The 18,728-nt window shown below is 44.5% G+C and overlaps 1 protein-coding gene across 1 annotated transcript in view; it reads left to right on the forward strand.

Moving 5' to 3' along the window:
* Positions 1 to 18,728, forward strand: part of GSS (glutathione synthetase) — a 153,080-nt gene that overhangs the window by 130,444 nt on the left and 3,908 nt on the right. Inside the window, exon 12 of the mRNA XM_029614256.1 lies at positions 17,433 to 17,622. Within this exon, the coding sequence (XP_029470116.1) occupies positions 17,433 to 17,622 (190 nt within the window). The remainder of the gene's footprint in view (positions 1 to 17,432; positions 17,623 to 18,728) is intronic.

Below are 18,728 nucleotides of genomic sequence, written 5' to 3' on the forward strand. Positions count from 1 at the left end.
AGTACAGAGAAGGAGAACCAAAATGATAAAATGGAATGGAACGGCTCCCTTATGAGGAAAGGCTAAAGAGGTTAGGGCTGTTCGGTTTAGAGAAGAGATGGCTGAGGGAAGATATAACAGAGGTCTACAAAATCATGAAAGGACTTGAACAGGTAAATGTGGATCATTATTTACTCTTTCGGATAACAGAAAGACTAAGGGGCACTCCATGAAGTTAGCAAGTAGCTCATGTAAAACAAATCAGAGAAAATTCTTTCACACAATGCATAATTTAAGCTCTGGAATTCATTGCCAGAGGATGTGGTTATGGCAGTTAGTGTAGCTGGGTTTAAAAAATGTTTGGATAAGTTCCTAGAGCAGAAGTTCATAAACTGCTATTAATCATTAAGGATTAGTAGCTTGGGATCTATTCATTTATGTTTAAATCTTTTTATTAAATTTGAACAAACAATACAAACTACAAATGCCAGGATGTGTGTACTCTGCCATATCTGCCATATCAAATGATAACTCTTTAACATCAAAGGCTAGCACCACACCCATGACGTCTAACAACAATTTCTGTACTTCTCTCCAGTAAACTTGAATAAGCTCACACTCCCAGCAACTATGCCCCAATGTTCCCAACACTTGTTGACACTTCATGCATAATCCTGAAGTTACTAGGTTATATTTGAACTCTTGGGCTTGGGAGTAAAATGCCCTAAGTAAAAATTTAAACTGTTTCTCTCAATTGAAAATTATAGTAATATTGTGGGCCTTTGAAAGATATCTTGAGAGGAATTCTCCCTGTTATTCCTATATCCAACTCCCTATTCCAACCCAACTTCACCTTCTCATAATCAGGCTCCAAATGGGAATTCCTTAATATTTTATACCAAAAAGAAATGGAATGGTGATCAGGATCATCCACATCAAACAGTTCTAGTTGAATTTCCCACTGATCATATCATAATATGTCTAGGTCTAGAGCCCTGAGGTAATGACACAGTTGGAAGTAGGAGAACCCCTGCCTTGGTGAAATGTCAATTTAGGAGCAAATGTCAGTATAGGGCAAAATCGAACCCTCTTCAGTAAGTACATGTTTTAAAATTATTCACCCAGTCCCGAAAGGTCCGAGGTTGAGAACCCGGGTTAAAATTAACGTTCCCCAAGATGGGCAGGAAATGAGATATACGGTAATCGACCTTTGTATACCTACAATACCAATGCCATGTCTTTATTATTGGGACACAAGAACACTTCGTTGGAGATGTTTTGGCAAAGCTAGATGCGATCTATATGTATAGCGTAACTCATTGGGTACAATCAAGCACTTCTCCATGTCTTAGGGGGTGAAAAAAGTTGTCCCCATTAACCAGTGTTCCAAGTGTTTCATATTACATGCCCTATTGTAATTCCTTATATTTGCTAATCCTAGCCCACCATGTTCCTGTTTCCTCATTAACTGGACCAATTGTTTCCGAGGTTGGGTTCTACATCACAAAAAATGATGCATCTGTCTCTCAAATCCCGGTTACGTCCACCCTCATCAACCAACAAGATAGTGTCTGAAGTAGATATAGCCACTTTGAAGAATCACATTTGGTATAAATTCACTCTTCCCATCAAGAAGAGAAGGAAATCCATCCAAGAGCTCAAAAGTGTTGATGTGAGAAGGAACACCAGTCTAAAATTTACTTTTTGTATCTTGGACAGGTCTCTATATAAAATTATCCCCAGATACTTAAAAGAATCTTGGGCCCAGCTGAAAGGAAAACTATTCCCACACAATGCTTTCACTTCATCTTTCATTGGTATAGCTTCTGACTTATCTAGGTTAATTTTAAACCCGGATAAAACTCCACATGTCTGGAACTCATCTAACTGTCAGGTCGATACAGTAAAGTGTGCTCCGTCGGAGCGCACTGTCAGCCTGCTCTGGACGCGTGTTTTCCCTTACCCCTTATTCAGTAAGGGGAGGAAAACACGCGGTCCACCCGCGGCACCTAATAGCACCCTCAACATGCAAATGCATGTTGATGGCCCTATTAGGTATGCGCGCGGGATCCAGTAAGTAAAATGTGCAGCCAAGCCGCACATTTTACTCTAAGAAATTAGCGCCGACCCAAAGGTCGGCGCTAATTTCTTCCGGCGCCAGGAAAGTGCACAGAAAAGCAGTAAAAACTGCTTTTCTGTGCACCCTCCGACTTAATATCATAGCGATATTAAGTCGGAGGTCCCCAAAAGTAAAAAAAGTAAAAAAAAAAAAAAAATTTGAATTCGGCCCGCGGCTGTCGGGCCGAAAACCAGACGCTCAATTTTGCCGGCGTCCGGTTTCCAAGCCCGTGGCTGTCAGCGGGCTCGAGAACCGACGCCGGCAAAATTGAGCGTCGGCTGTCAAACCCGCTGACAGCCGCTGCTCCAGGCCAAAAGGAGGCGCTAGGGATGCGCTAGTGTCCCTAGCGCCTCCTTTCCCTCGTTTGCACCGCGTCGCCTAATTTGCATGCTGGAGCATACTGGATAGCTCGCACCGGCGAAGGGCCGGTGCGTGCGCCGGGAGAGCGGGCGTTCGTCCGCTCTCCCGCGGTTTTACAGTATCGGGCTGAAAGCTGGTAATGAGTAATGCACATCCATAATATGGACCAATATATCATTGGCAAACGCTGAAATCTTAAACATGGGCTCATCCCCCTTTCCGTGAGATATATCTTTTATGCCATCATTATTGTTAATCATTTTCTGTAAAGGTTCTAAAGTAAGAAGAAATAATAGTGGGGGCAGTGGGCACCCTTGCTGTCAAATTCGAAACTCTCTGAACACCTTTTACCAAAATGGATGTGGTTGATTTACTATAAAGCACCTTCAACACTACTCTAAAATAGCCTTCTTTGCCTACTGCTTTAAGCACTGCCTGCATAGACTTCCAATTGACTCTTTCAAATGCCTTCTTGGCATCAAAACTAAGAAGAAGAGAGGGCAAACTGCCTTTTATACTAAGACTCCATGGAGGCTAACACTTTTTTCGTACATTAGACAACAAATTCCTTCCTTTTCTAAAACCCACTTGGGCTTTACCAATCAAGCCTGCTAAGATGCTAGATAACCTATCCGCCATTATTTTTGCCAATAATTTGATTTCAAAATTGAAAAGTAATATAGGACGATACGACCCAGGTAATAATGGTTCATGCCCTTGTTTATGTAAGACTACTATATAATATACACCAAAAAAAAGCACGACACTTCAGTCCCGTCTATCAAATCAGTATAACACCAGGGAACCGGAAACAAACCAAAATTTCACAAAAGCTCTCCAATAAAAAAATTCAATGCTGTAAAAACCAATGTAATAAATTTTTTGTAAGGTGCTGCATCAGCAAGCCTGTCGGCGTCTTCTATAGAAACTATTAGAACCGCCCGGACTGTTAATCATTTTCAGCTTAGATGGCAACTCCTTGTTGAATGATATTCATTGATAGAATGCAGCTTTCATTGATGATATATACAATTGTTTTGAAAACAATGTCTCGTCTCACTTGCTATACTTTCAACCCGCCTGACAGCGGCCGGTGTTTCGTGGACCGCGAAGTCTTTGAGACTAGGCGTCCTCAGTTTGAAGTGCTTACATGTAATTCACCCCTGATGAAGCTACATAATTTGGTAGCAAAACACCGGCCGCTGTCGGGCGGGTTGAAAGTACAGCAAGTGAGACTGGACATTGTTTTCAAAACAATTGTATATATCATCAATGAAAGCTGCATTCTATCAATGATTATCCCAGGACAAGCAGGATGCTAGTCCTCACATATGGGTGACATCATTGATGGAGCCCTAGTGCGGAAAACTTTCTGTCAAAGTTTCTAGAAACTTTTGACTGGCACTCTGAGGCCACTGAGCATGCCCAGCATGCCATGATATTGTCAGCCACAGGGGTCTCCCTTCAGTCTTCGTTTTTCTGCGCTGCTGTGGGCATCACGGAGCAGGAGCCTGTGTGACTTTCTCACAGATTGTCTGATTAAAAATCAGATTTAAAAAGCATTTATTCTCTCCCATATCGGGGTCTCTCGTGTTACTCTGTGGAGTAAAATATTTTTCTCTCACGTTTCTCTCATTTTCATCGACGGCTATCGGCAAAAAAATATGGCCACAGAATTTTAAAAAGTCCCAACTGTAATCGGACAGTGTCCATTACAGATCCACACCTCGAGTGTGTCCTTTGTTTAGGTCAAACACACGACGTAACAACCTGTCCCAAGTGTGCCGAAATGACCGCGAAGGGAAGAAAGGCCCGCCAAGAAAAGATGGAGCATTTATTCCAACACACAATAAGCCCTACTCTCCAGAAACCAAAAGTACATGTACAAAAACAATGAGAAAAGGTTTCGGGTAAATTATTCAGAATCAATTACGCCATATACCAATATTGTAAGAATAAATTTTTTCTAGGACCGCTACCAATGGGATCTGTATAGCAATCAGACCCAGCATAGGAGAGGTCACTTTACTTTATTAATAATCTAGAAGTCTCTCAAAAAGTATTTTGCCACGGGAAGATAAAGTTCAAAACAAAGCCACCAAATAAGCTTTTGTTTAAATAAAAAATCATGTGCAAAAAATTGCAGTACTTAGCATCAAAACCGGGATAGAAAGGTTAAAATCCCAACAAAGAATCATGCGCAAGACATTGCAGTACTTAGCTTCAAAACCGGGATGGAAAGGTTGAAATCCCGACGTGATCACGTTTCGGACCGCCAAGGTCCTGCTTCAGGGGTCACATCTACGAAATCCCTCAAATCCAAGCTTCTTGAATTCCCACACAGCAAGCAAACTGGCGTATTTTTTTCACAACATTTTTTGGCGGTCTGTTTTCGGGAAGCGGGTCCGAAAACCATGAGATCCTTCAGCATCTCTCTGCCAGTACATGGGACCCACCATCATCTGCCAGGAAATCCTTGCGGCAGGGCCAGAGGAGGTCCTTTTATTGCCAGAGGAAGTATTAACCTTTCTGCCTCTTGTGCCCATTCTCAGCATGTAGGCTCTAGGGACTGCTCCAGAGAGCAGCGACCCCCAGGCCTTAGCTAGTGCCCCAACTGAGCCCCTACAGGGTTTTGACTGGCTGTGAGGGAGCGTAAGCCAATGAGCCATACCCTCGGTGCCGGGCCTCTGGTCAGAGGCTGGCTATGGTTCTTCATCGACCACTGGCCCATTGTCACCTTGGACCAGTGGGTCCTGTCCATTGTTCATCAAGGGTATTGGTTGACCTTCCTGGTGTCCCCTCGGACTCTCCTCCATGCCCCTCTTTGGGTCTATCCTTGCATCAGGAAATACTCTTGACGGAGCTCTCTGCCCTCATGACGGACAGAGCAGTTGCGGCAGCAAGGGCGAGAGTTCTACTCTCACTATTTCCTGATTCCAAAGAGAACAGGAGACTCCGTCCTATTTTGGACCTGAGAGCCTTGAACAAGTTTCTAAAAAGAGAAAAGTTCCAAATGATCCTTATGGGCACCCTGATTCCCCTCCTGCAAAGAGGGGACTGGCTTTGTTCCCTTGAACTGAAAGACACATACGCCCACATCGAGATCTTCTCCGATCACAGGAAGTATCTTCAGTTCGTCGTGGGCAAGAAGCATTTCCAGTACAAGGTGTTGCCGTTTGGCCTCGCCTTGGCCCCATGGGTCTGGCGGTAGTGAGTGCACATCTCCGCTGTCTGGGGGTGCAGGTGTTTCCTTATTTGGATGATTGACTGGTCAAGAGCGCCACCCAGGAGAGAGCACTTCGATCCCTGCACTTGACCATTTGGGTGTTGGAGACCCTGGGGTTTGTCATCAACTCCCTGAAGTCTTATCCCATCACCTCAATTAAGCTTTATTGGTGCCCAACTGACTACAAATCAGGCCAGAGTCTATTTTCCTCGTGATCAGGCGCTCGCTCTGGTGCCCCTTGCAGGAGTGGTTCGCCAGAGCTGGCAGGTCTCCAACCGCCACATGATCTGACTGCTGGGTCTCTTGGCTGCGACCATCCATGTTACTCCCTTGGCTCACTTACATATGTGCAGAGCTCATATGTAAGTTGTGCTCCTGCTCATCCCCCCCCCCCCCGCCCCAGCATTGTTATATCACTATGTTAAGTTTTTGCTTGCTGCCAGCCCTTCTGAACCTATAGCTGTCCTCTCTTTCATTCCCACTCCTCAGAACACCCTCTCTCTAGGAAATTCACTGGTTTCACAGCCAGTGTATGTGGCTCATGAGACACCAGTTGGCCATGCCTGCACTGGCAGAATATGTAATACATGCAGAACACAGAGAGACCCTCACCAAATTCAGAATAAAGAGAATAAAAGTATAAATAGAAATGAGCAGACATAAACTGAACTAGAAACCACAATAAGCCAGACCCTCATATGCAGTACAAAAATGGAAAAATAGAAATATTTTCATTCCTTTTAAAACATCAAACAATAAAATGAAGAAAAGTAAAACATCAATCAGAATAGTAAAACCATACTAATAAAAATAAACTTTTTAAAAATAGCAAATAAATAGAACATCCAATAATGAAATATTAATATAAAAATTTTAAAATTTTCCTAAACACCAATAAAATATTTCAAAACAGCTAACACTTCAAGTAAGGCCCAGGAATTAAAACTGATAAGGAATTAAAAACCCTTCTCTTCAGACCTTGACATCTTTTGATTTTCAGTCACCCTGAAATTGTGTATGGGTTTAGAGTGGAGGGGATACACCAGCATTCTCCTCTCTCTCTCTCATATACCCATTAACAAACACATGGTCATTCTCACATATACTCACATGCTCACTCACACACACTTAGTCTTTCACAGATACAAATGCTCACTAACTCACTTACATACTCTTACTGACTCACACGCATGCTCTCCACATGTGTTCAAGGACTCTTTTGCTGTTGCGACCGTCGCTGCCCGACGTCTCCTCTCTGCCCTCCTTACCTCCTCGGCGACTCCCTCTTTCTCAAGTGGAAGGTTGGCTGCTGCGGCATCATTCCGCCGACTCGCTGTAATTTGCCATGATTCACAAGAGCCTAAGGGCGCGCGTGCAGCGCAGCCCCGACTGATGTACCAGCAGTGGCGCGAACCTCAGGGGTGTCCCCCTGAGATGACATCATCCGTTCCGGATATATAAGGTCACAGATATCGCTAACTAACGTGAGTTAGCAAGGAGTTGATTACAGAGTTGGTTACGAACCAGTTCGCTCTCTCCAAGCTGCTCTGCCTCCTTGGACTTACCAGGGGTACCCGCTCCTCGGGAGCCTCGCTCTCTCTTTGTTTTTCAGGTCACAGTCTGGAACCGGTACTCGCTCCTCGAGGGCCCATGTTCCTGGACTGGTTGCTGAATACTTATTCTGCCTGGAAGTCTTCGCTGCCTACCACACCAGTGAGTTTACCATCTCTCTTTCAGAGCTTTCCCTGGAACCAGGAACTCGCTCCTCAAGGGCCTAGCTCTTTCCAACACCTGGACTACTTCTAGAGACTATTGTGTGAGTGTTACCATCAAGGTTCTGTTCCTGAACTCTGAATACCCTGCCTATCACTATATTCAATTTCTCTACAGCTCAGTTATCCAGAATCGCTGTTCCAGTACCTGAGGGACTACAGCCCTGCCGGGCACTTCCAGCTCACTACTGCCACCTCTGGTGGTTCATCATACTGTTTAATAAAAGAACTAGTGTATGTCTGTCTCCATACTCTGAGCCTAACCGGTGGTCCCTCTCAGGATCTTCCCCCGGGGGCATGGTCATCTGCCACCGGCCCAAGGATCCACCCACAACTACCTCAAACACCAACGGATTGCTATCTCCTAGCAGATTGCTACAGCTAACAGATTGCTATTCCTAACAGATTGCTAACTCCATGGATCCGGCACAACTTAATGCCTTGCAGGCCATACCGGGCCTGGCTCAGTGCATTGTGGAGCAGCAAGACGCCTTGAAGAAACTTACTTCAGCACAGAAGGTTCAAGGCACAGCCTCCAACCAAGAAGGTCAGTTGCAGGAGCTAACTTTAAAAATTGCTGTACCACTTGCGGCCCCTATCCGTTTCTCCGGAGAAATCCAGAAGACCCGGAGCTTTTTAAACCAGTGCTGCATGCATTTTGCCTTTTAGCCAACTTTATTTCCTACGGCTCTCTCCAAGACTACCTACGTTCTTTCATACCTGGATGGTGGGGCCTTGTCTTGAGCATCTACCTTGTGGGAACGCAAGGACCCTATATTGCAGGACATAGAAGGATTTATGGACTTGTTTAAATCCATCTTCAATGACCCTGCCCGAACTGCTGTAGCCGGTTCTGCTTTGGTGGAATTGAAGCAAGGCAGCAGATCATTGGCTGAATTTGCCGTCGAGTTCAAAACTCTTGTGGCAGAACTTCGCTGGGACCCCAAATGTCTCAAGACACTCTTTTGCAGAGGCCTGGATACTCGTTTAAAGGACGAGCTGGTTGCTCGCGAAACACCTGACTCGCTGGACAAATTAATAGCCTTGGCCACTCGGATTGATCACCGGCTCCAGGACAAGGTGAAGGAACTCCGGCCTAAGGTGTTACCCGGTTGAAGCAGGCCAGTGCTATGGATGCACCTCGGATGGTTCCAATAATTCCTGCTATTGATAAAGAGGAACCGATGCAACTTGGTCATGGACATTTGACTTCTAAAGAGAGAAGATTTCGGAAGAAGCACGGCCTTTGTATGTACTGTGGTCAGCCCGGCCATGATGTCACTACATGCTCCATTCGTCCGAAAGAACGAACGGACCAAAGTCCTGCGGGAGGACTGTTTTTAGGCCTTACTGCGCCTTCCCTGATGCTCTCTCTCCCAGTCTCCTTGACCTACGGACCAGTCATGGTTCAGACTCCTGCCCTGGTGGACTCAGGGGTGGGAGGTAACTTCATTCTCAGACAACTAGTGGAATATTTGAGGATTCCCCTCATCAAGTTGAAAGATCCACTACTGTTATCCTCCATTCATGGAGAGCCCTTACCGCGAGATGTGACTTGCAAGACTATACCAGTTACTCTCCGCACTGGAGCTCTTCATACAGAATTGCTCTCCTTCTTTGTACTGGAAAAGCCGTGTATCCTATCATCCTGGGGTTACCTTGGTTGCAAATACACCAACCCCAATTTGACTGGGCTTCCTTGGATCTCTCCCGTTGAGCCCAGAATGTCATGGGAAATGCTTTAAGGAGACCTCACCTATTATAGTGCCGGCGACTCCAGCAGTACCGGGACTGCTGCTCCAGCACACCCCATTCGGGGATATATTCTCCAAATAAACAGCTGATGTTCTTCCTCCACAGGAGCCTTATTACTGTGCCATAAGACTGAAGTCTATTGCTGAGTCTCCGAAAGGACAAGTATATTTTCTCTCAGCTTTTGAGAATAAAGCAACGTCGGAAAACATTGAAGAAAATCTCCAGAGGGATTTTATCCGACCAGCAATGTCGCCAGCCGGTGCAGACTTTGGCTTGGTGGGAAAGGAAGACGATGCAATACCCAGTGAAGTTTCTTCAATATCCCAAGACTCATCTACTATCAATGCAGAAGACGACTTAGAACTCAAAGTCAAAGAAATTCTGAATGTTCGGAAAAGAGGCAAGACTTTTGAATACCTTCTAAAGTGGGAAGGGTTCGGCTCCGAAGTAATCTCTTGGGAGCCTCAGACCAATATTCTGGACAAAGAGCTGCTTTGTCAGTTCCACCTCGCGCATCCTTCTAAACCTAAGCCTGGTACCCAAAGAGGAAATCGCTCTTTGAAGGGGGGTACTGTTGCGACCGTCGCTGTCCGATGTCTCCACTCCGCCCTCCTTACCTCCTCGGCGACTCCCTCTTGCTCAAGTGGAAGGTTGGCTGCCGCGTCGTCATTCCGCCGATTCCCTCCAGCTTCCCTGGAGCGGCTCAACGCTGCAATCCACCATGATTCACAAGAGCCTAAGGGTGCGCCCATGGCACGGCCCCGACTGAGGTACCATCAGTGGCACGAACCTCAGGGGCTTCTCACTGAGATGATGTCATCTGTTCCGGATATATAAGGTCACAGATATCGCTAACTAACTGAGTTAGCAAGGAGTTGATTATGGAGTTGGTTATGGACTAGTTCGCTCTCTCCAAGCTGCTCTGCCTCCTCGGACTTACCAGGGGTACCCCCTCCTCAGGGGCCTCGCTCTCTCTTTGTTTTCAGGTCACAGTCTGGAACCGGTACTCGCTCCTCGAGGGCCCATGTTCCCGGACTGGTTGTTGAATACAAAAAAAAATAAAAATACTTATTCTGCCTGGAAGTCTTCGCTGTCTACCACACCAGTGAGTTACCATCTCTCTCTCAGAGCTTTCCCTGGAACCAGGTACTCGCTCCTCAAGGGCCTTACTCTTTCCAACACCAGGACTACTTCTAGAGACTGTTTGTTTGTTTATTTATTTATTTATTTAGGACTTTTATATACCAACGTTCGTGTAAAAAATACAAATCACATCGGTTTACAATGAAACTGTTGTCGCATGAGAGCATTACATAGAACAAGGGTTACAAATAACTGGGGTACAGGAAGATAAATACCTGTAGTTAAATATAACCTGCTGATATATATAATTAATTCGTTAAATTATTTAAAAAACACAATAAAGAAATATAGGTATAAAAATAAGAACAAATAGATAAATAGTTATAATATAAAGAAACAGAACATTAAAATGAAACCGAAATCGGACTGAGATGATTTCACTTATGCGATGAGCTCAGAGAAATTTCAGATCTAGGTTGGATCAAGGGTGAGATAAAGAAAGGGGGAAGTAATTAAAGGAATAGTGGCCTACTAGAAAAAGTAGGGAGGGAGGAGAGATAAGGATTAAACAGAAAGATAAACCGTAAGATTACATATCCGGGACTGTGGGTTCAGGGATGGGGTAGGGTCTAGGGGGCGAAAGGGTAGGGTGGGAAAGGAGGGAGGTGTAACTGGGATAAAATGGGGCAGATAGGGTGGAGAATTAAATTCGACAGTGGTAGATCTACGGTTGAAATATAAGAAAAAGGATGAATGTCCTGCTTGCATGTGGTGTGCCCTGTTCGAGGTTAAAAATAAGAGTCCCGTCATGTCCTGGGATTGAGGCTGTACGACCTTTTTAGGGAGAGCGAATGATTGTCTATCCGGCGAAAGCTCCTAAGAATAGTCAAGATAGTCCTGTCATTCGTGATATAAGCGAACATCACAATTAGGGAAATGCTTGACTGAAAAGCCACGTTTTGAGCTTTTTTTTAAAGGTCAATGGGCATGGTTCTTGGCGGAGGTCCGGGGGAAGGGCATTCCATTGAGGGGGACCAGCTGTTGATAGGGCGCGTTTCCTTAAAGAGGTTTTGGCTGGAGGGGCGTATAGGGTGCCTTTGTATGCTCTTCTAACAGGTGTGGAGGATGTGTGGACGAAGCGGGATGCTTAGTTCAAGGGGGGTGAGATTGTGCATAGCTTTGTGAATTATCGTGAGGGCTTTGTAGAGGATTCTGAATTTGATAGGTAGCCAATGAAGGTTCTGAAGGATGGGAGTGATGTGTTCTCTTTTGTTGGTGTTGGTCAGAATCCTAGCGGCGGAGTTCTACAACATCTGTAGTGGTTTGATGGTGTTAGCAGGGAGACCAAGAAGGAGAGAGCTGCAATAATCGATTTTTGAAAAGATGATGGATTGAAGCACCATGCGGAGTCCTGAAAGTGTGAGTGTTACCATCAAGGTTCTGTTCCTGAACTCTGCATACCCTGCCTACTCACTATATTCAGTTTCTCTATAGCTCAGTTATCCAGAATCGCTGTTCCAGTACCTGAGGGACTACAGCCCTGCCGGGCACTTCCAGCTCACTACTGCCACCTCTGGTGGTTCAACATACTGTTTAATAAAAGAACTAGTGTGTGTCTGTCTCCATACTCTGAGCCTAACCGGTGGTCCCTCTTGGGATCTGTCACCGGCCCAAGGATCCACCCACAACTACCTCAAACACCAACGGATTGCTATCTCCTAGCAGATTGCTACAGCTAACAGATTGCTATTCCTAACACTTGCATACATGCACATACTCTCCCACACACATACTCACAGACTCTAGTGTTCCCAAACTTGCTCTCCCACACCTGCTCACACACTTGTTTTTCTTCCCCTCGCACATACTCTTTCATGCTCTCTCACATACAGCCATCTGTGAATAATTTAAAAAATGTTTTTTACTTACTTTGATGGTCAGGTGGGAACCAGCTAGGGACTCATGAGAACAGGTTCTGGGTGGGCTGGTGAGGCCCCAGGAGGAGATGTTCGAGCAGGAGAAACACCTTTTTGGTTGGGGGGGGCCAAGCCAAATAACCTCCATCCCCATCCTCTCTCTCCCCCCTATCACTGCCCGAGCCACCGTTTCTCTCTTCCTTCTCCTTTTGCTGATCAGGGCAGGAGGGAGTTGAAATGCACCTCCTTTGCAGTTCATGCTGTAAGCAAGTTTAGGGGTGCAGAGACCTGTCTGCTACAGGACACTTCCAGTTCACCTCCAACTTCACTTCACAATCTTAAGCTCAGGAAAAAGACAATGTGTTCTCTTCAGAAATAGACTTTATCTATCAGATTTGGCAGGACTTAGCTTTTAGAAGATAACAACTGTTCATGTCTCTAACATCCTGGCCAGTAAGCAGGCGTTTACCCTAAGAAATTTCTGTACCATGGGTGATTTCAAACATGCCATAAACTTTAGCCTGCTTAATATATTAATACTTATGACTAACTTACTTACCCCTGGTCCCAACTTCAGATGATATCCCTCTTTTCACTTCTGAAGCAGACGCTGGCTGGAGGTCTGGAGAATGTGTGCAGGGAAGGAGACTTGCTTCCTGGATTTGGTACCTGCCGGGCTATCTGGGGCTTGTTCTCACTCTCACCATCTTGGACTCCGTGACACACTCTGAACATGAGCGGGGCGTCTCCTCTCTCTGGTCTCCTGGCCACACATAGTCTTCTCCCTCCTCAATAGCAGGGAGTGCTGGCCTGCTTCGGACTTCCCTTTCACTCTTCTGGTTCCTTTTCTTTCAGGGTTCCCTTCTCTGGTTTCAGGGTCACTTTTTTTCTCCTTATTTTCCCCCCTGTTTTATATTTTCCAGCTGATAAATATGCATAAGCTCATGCATAATCATGTGGTGGATGGAGGGTCTTTGCTGCATTGCAGGTCTTTCTCCCCCCCCCCCCCCTATTTCTTCAGAGGGAGTACTATCATGTCTGTATGCCAAGTTATATGCCAGAGTCAGTGTTTTCCCCTGTCTCAGACTGTCCCCCCTTCTTCCAAGGGTGGGGGTCCTTCTGACCTCTAGACTTCCTTGGCTAGTCCATGACTCTTGCTTAGGAGCTTAGTTGCTGCATTGTCCCTCTGCCTTGGTTTTTATTTACACAGGAAGCATACAAACAGGCAGATCTTGATAAAGTATCCTTCACTGTAAAGTTCTCATCTGGGCAAGGTCTCTTCTTTCTTACTGAGAGAGTCTTGGCCTGTCAGTACACTGGTCTGCATATTTTTTGACTATTATGATTCATATTTGGTGCTTTCAGTGGTAAAACATGGGATATCTCTCTACAATGCTCTACCCTGGCTCCAGCCCCTTTCGTCTGTCTTTTATACCCTTCTCAGCCTATTTATTTCTTATTTACCACACAACAGATTCCAGATTTCACCAGAGAGGTTTACAATTATACACCTGCTGACGATGGAAACTTTGGCTTCTAGCCACTTGACGATTCGATCTAGGAGGGCTATTACTGCAATTTGGAGGCCGTTCATCTTAACCTTACCACAGGATTTGAAAAGTCTCTTTCTCAATCGTATAGATGTTTGAGCTATGGCTTTCATGGTGGTTTTCACTGTTTATAACTTCAGATGGCCTGTTCTGTTTGGTTTGTTAGGGTTTCCTTTGGTGCAAGAGGGGGGAGGGGGGAACTCTGGGGGAGAAATGTTGGTTCATAAGGTCTACGATGGTATGATATGTAAAAGTACCCATTATTTATTTATTTTGAACTTTTATATACCGACATTCATGTGGGAAATTACATATCATATCGGTTTACAGTGAAACAGAATAATGCAAAAAGCATTACATAGAACAGGGGTTACATTGAACTGGGAACCAGGGAATAGATCTAGGTTAAATATAATTAGAAGCTGTTAACATGTGAACCAAGTAGGGAGCAGAACATAAATTAAACAAATCTAACACAATAAATTAAATGAGAGTGAATATACAATAATAAGCCTATATAAGATAGTAAGTCCAGATAAGGGAGGAGAACGTTAGACCTTTAGTGAGGGAGATCGTACTTCCATAATTGTGTAAACAGATTTGTTTAGAGAGCCGGGATAGATCATTCCTGAGTGAGAGAAAGGTTCATCCGATTAGGGAAAAGCTTGTTTGAATAGCCAGGTTATGAGGGGGTTTTTTTTTTACATTATGTATCATATATCACTCTTTGTGTGTTGCTTGTTTCTGTTTCAAAATAAAAAAGCAGATTTACCATAAAAGGTTTATAATCAATGTAACCATATATATAACCTTAAAAATTATCCTCTTTCACTGCCTTCTACCCCTTTCACAAACCTAGCCCTTTGATCTTTCTCACCCTTCCATGGCGCCGGCATCCTTTCCACTGCCTGTCACCCTCTTCCCAGTCCACTTTTTAGCTCTTCTTCAACTTCCATCCCCATCTCTGACCTCGTTCATATTCCCCACCCTATTTTATAGCCCCCCATTCATATCCACCCAACTGCGAAGTTCCCACTGTCCTCCCCCCACACCCCCAATGCCCTGGTCAGTCTACAAATATTTATGCTTTTTATATACTGTCGTTCCAGCGAATGATCACAACGGTTTACATAAATTGCATATAAGTACAGTGTAATATCACAAGATTTACATATTCATTAAAGTATCTGTTCTACCTCCCCCACTACGTGTCAAGTTCATGCTCTTCCCCCCCCCCCAAACCCCAGAGTCCCCAGCTCTACCCTCAAAATCCCAAATTATCTGTTTTCTCTGCTCTTCCCCTCAAATTCCCATATCCTTGCTGTTTCCTCAGTCTTTGAGTCCTATCCTCCTCCTTCTGTCCCACCCTATCTCCTAGTCCCGTTTTTCATCTGCTCTCCTCCCTTCCCCCACCAATCAAATCCTCTTTTCTCTCCTAGTTCCTGAGTCTTCTAGCTCCTTTCCCCCACTCCTTCTTTTCCAAGGCGCTCCAAATCAGTTTACTGTTCTTGCCAATCATTTCCCTTCCTGTGACTTGGTGTCCCTGTTCCTCCAAGGCTGCTACTCCTGCCCAGCAATGGTGCCTTTAACCAGATGAATGTTACTCTTGCAGCCACTGCCAGCCTCTTCTGTTCTTTCTGCAGCACATGGTTCACACATCAGCTTTTTGATCCACGTGGCACTCTGTATCTGTGGAATGGCCTGTGATTCAAACAGCTGACGTTTTAATCACGTGGCTGCAGAAAGGATAGAAGGCATGCAGAGGCTAACCTGCAGAAACCACATGCATTTGATTAAAGGCACCAGCACTTTGCAGGAATAGCAGCAGCTCAAAAGATAGACACACTGAGCTGAAGGGAGTGTAGAGGATTGTTAAGTAAATCTGCCCTCTTTTGGGCTGTGTAGCCTGTCCCCCTATGTTTGGAGAATAGAGGAGGTCTTTCTGTACCCAAACTCCACCCATACCCTGCCCAAAGTTGGACGGGCCATGGCTACTGTGGCCCACCTGGTTTCCATGCCTATTGATTTCCGATGCTTTTTTTTTTCTGCGGCTGAGCATGGAAAAAGGGGGGGTGGGGGGTGTAGGGGCTGGCAGGCAGCAGAGGAAAGCAGTAGGAGGCACTGAGTGGCTGTGAGGCATGTTTATTAAATTATACAGCTAAAAGTATTTGCCCAGGAGGGTTCACATATATCAGCCATTGCAGCATTTTGGGACCAGTGGGTTCTTTTCCCTTTTCTCTAAGGAAGTCTTGGGCTCTCATTGCTGTAATTATTTTTTGTGTGGTGTGTCTACACAACCAGGAGTGGGGACTGTATTGGGCAGGTAGGTACACCCCTTTAATGCCCTGGTGCCAAGGTTACCTCAGGGCTAGGGTATATCTCTAATGCTTTATGTTCATCCTGAAAGCTGGGTATAGTTTTAGAGCCCATACCATTGCTGCGTATGGTCTGCCTGCATTACAGAAAGTACTATCCTGATAATGTTTCATCTGTATATATTTGTTCTATTTTCTGTTTACTGCTGTTTGCATTTTCCTTTGTTTCCTGTTTTATGATTGCCTTTATGATTCTCTACACCAACTAAAAGCAAAACCAATTTAAGTGTTACAGCATGTGGTATTTTGTCATGTGTCATCCATCTCAGAAATAGGGGTATTAATAGCACTGAATGAGGGGTACCTGGGTCATTTCCCCAGTGTCTAAAGAACCTGCAACTCCCATCTGGTCCTATCACATGTGGGCTAGTGGGGGTCTTCTGTTGTAGCCCACGTCCAGCAATTGGTGGCAGATTTTTCCCCACACCTCCTGTTAGGGGCGCTACATGTGCAGTTCTGGTCACCCCATTTCAAGAAAAGACATTGTGGAACTAGAAAAGTTACAGAAGAGGGCAACAAAAATGATAAAGGGGATGAAACAACTTCCCCATGATGCTTCTACAGCTTAGAAAAGAGTCTTCTGAGAGGGACATGACAGAAGTTTATAAAATCATGAGTGGGGTGGAATGAGTAGACCATTTTTACCCTTTCAAATAATATTAAAACAAGAGAAACTAATAATTGGTATAATTAAAACAAATCATAGAAAGTACTTTTTCACTTAACACACAGTCAATCTGTAGAATCTGTTGCCCGAAGATATTGTCAATGTGAATAGCATAGCAGGAGTCAAAAGAGGTTTGGACAAAGTCTTGGAGGTAAAGTCCATAATTATTATTAGCTAGGTAAACTAAAGAAAGCTATTGTTATCCTTAGAAGTGAGTAACAAGAAGTAGAAACATACTTTAGTGATAGAAAAAGATCATATGAGCTATTTAATCTGCCCATATACCCTACCTTCTCAGCTGTAGAGTCCCTAATACTCCTTCAGAGATCCCCTGTGCTTGTCCCATGCTTTCATTTATTCAGATACAGTGGGAGACTGTTCCATGCATCTACCACCCTTTCTGTAATAAAATACTTTCTTAGATTATTTCCGAGTCTACCCCCTTTCACCCTCATCCCATGACCCCCACATTCCCGAGACTCTCTTCCATTGATCTACTTTTTGGGATTTGCCAGGTATTTGTGACCCAGACTGGTCACTGTCCATGACAGGATGCAGGGCTCAGTGGACCTTAGTCTAACCCAGCATGGCATTTCTTATGTTCTTAACTGTTTTTCTGACTCTTCTCAGGAAACAATATCTATGGTGATAAGATTAAGATGGTTCTGGAGAAGGATGGACGCTCAGAGAAACGCAGCTCCTACATTCTGATGGATAAAATCCATCCCCAGCCTGTGAAGAATTACCTACTGAAAGTCGGTGGTGGTCTCCACTTAACAGAGTGCATATCTGAACTGGGCATTTTTGGAGTCTATATCAGGTATAAAATTGCATAAGAACTTAAAAAATGTAGCTCTCTAAGGCCATTATAGTGTTCTACTCTGCCATGTGGCACCCTTGGATTTGATTTCTAAACCAGAAGTCTGCTTTATTTGCTCACTAGAGTGGTGATGCTGCAGACTTTGTTTCATTGCAAATCTAAAAAGACAAAAAATGATGGCTAAGAAACAGCAAAAAAAAATAAATTTGGTGCGCTAATCTTACTTCAAACAAATAATATAAATACATCTAACTTAAGTATTAAAACCTTTTAAATTGCATTATTGGAATAAAAACACCCTTTGTTCTTTGATATAAGATTGGCACACCACTTTTTTTTTGCTTGCAGAAGAAGTCTCAACCATTGTTCAACAGCGACATCTTATGGCCAGACTTAGGGTTCAGTTTATTTGGGTTCTGAAGGGAACTGCAGTTTCTGGCCCCCTAGGTAAGGACTTCTGCTACGATGGCTGGGCTGAGTAGGAAGGGGATATATCAGGTGTGGTGGAGGTTGTGAAAGGTTTTAATGCCATAACCCCACATAGGTTGGTTCTAATTAAGCTAGAAACCCAAAGAATCAGGAGGAAACAGCAGCTCAAAATGTTAAGAAACAGTTTTTCTTGTTTCATGGCATGTGGAATATTCTTGTATACATTAGGTTCCTGAGAAGAATTTACCTTTTCTTTTCCTGGTCGTTTGCTGAGTGAGTGCAGCCTTGTCCATTCTCCCTTGCTTGCAGCTTTCAGATGTGTGCATTAGAGAATGGGGGTCAAATACTCATCCATGCTTTACACTATGGAGGTATGTGTAGTGAGGAGTGGGTGGGAATCAGAGCCAGGCCTTCGTGCCTTCACTTGCAATCGGCATGCAGGTGTATGGATTGGGTTAAGTAGAGGGGGGTTCATAGCCTTGCAGTCACTCAGCATATATGTGTGTGCATTGGGAGAGCAGGTGAGTGGTGGAATTGGAACCATGCCCTCATTGATAGCAAGCAGGTTTAAGGCAGATGTGGTTTAGAGACTTGCCTGCTTACCCTTACAATCAACATGCAGGTGGATGCTTTGGGGGTGGATTCAGAATCATACCTGTTCTTTACTTGCAGCCAGC

Source organism: Rhinatrema bivittatum, chromosome 8 (assembly GCF_901001135.1).
Source record: "Rhinatrema bivittatum chromosome 8, aRhiBiv1.1, whole genome shotgun sequence".
Lineage (NCBI taxonomy): Eukaryota > Metazoa > Chordata > Amphibia > Gymnophiona > Rhinatrematidae > Rhinatrema > Rhinatrema bivittatum.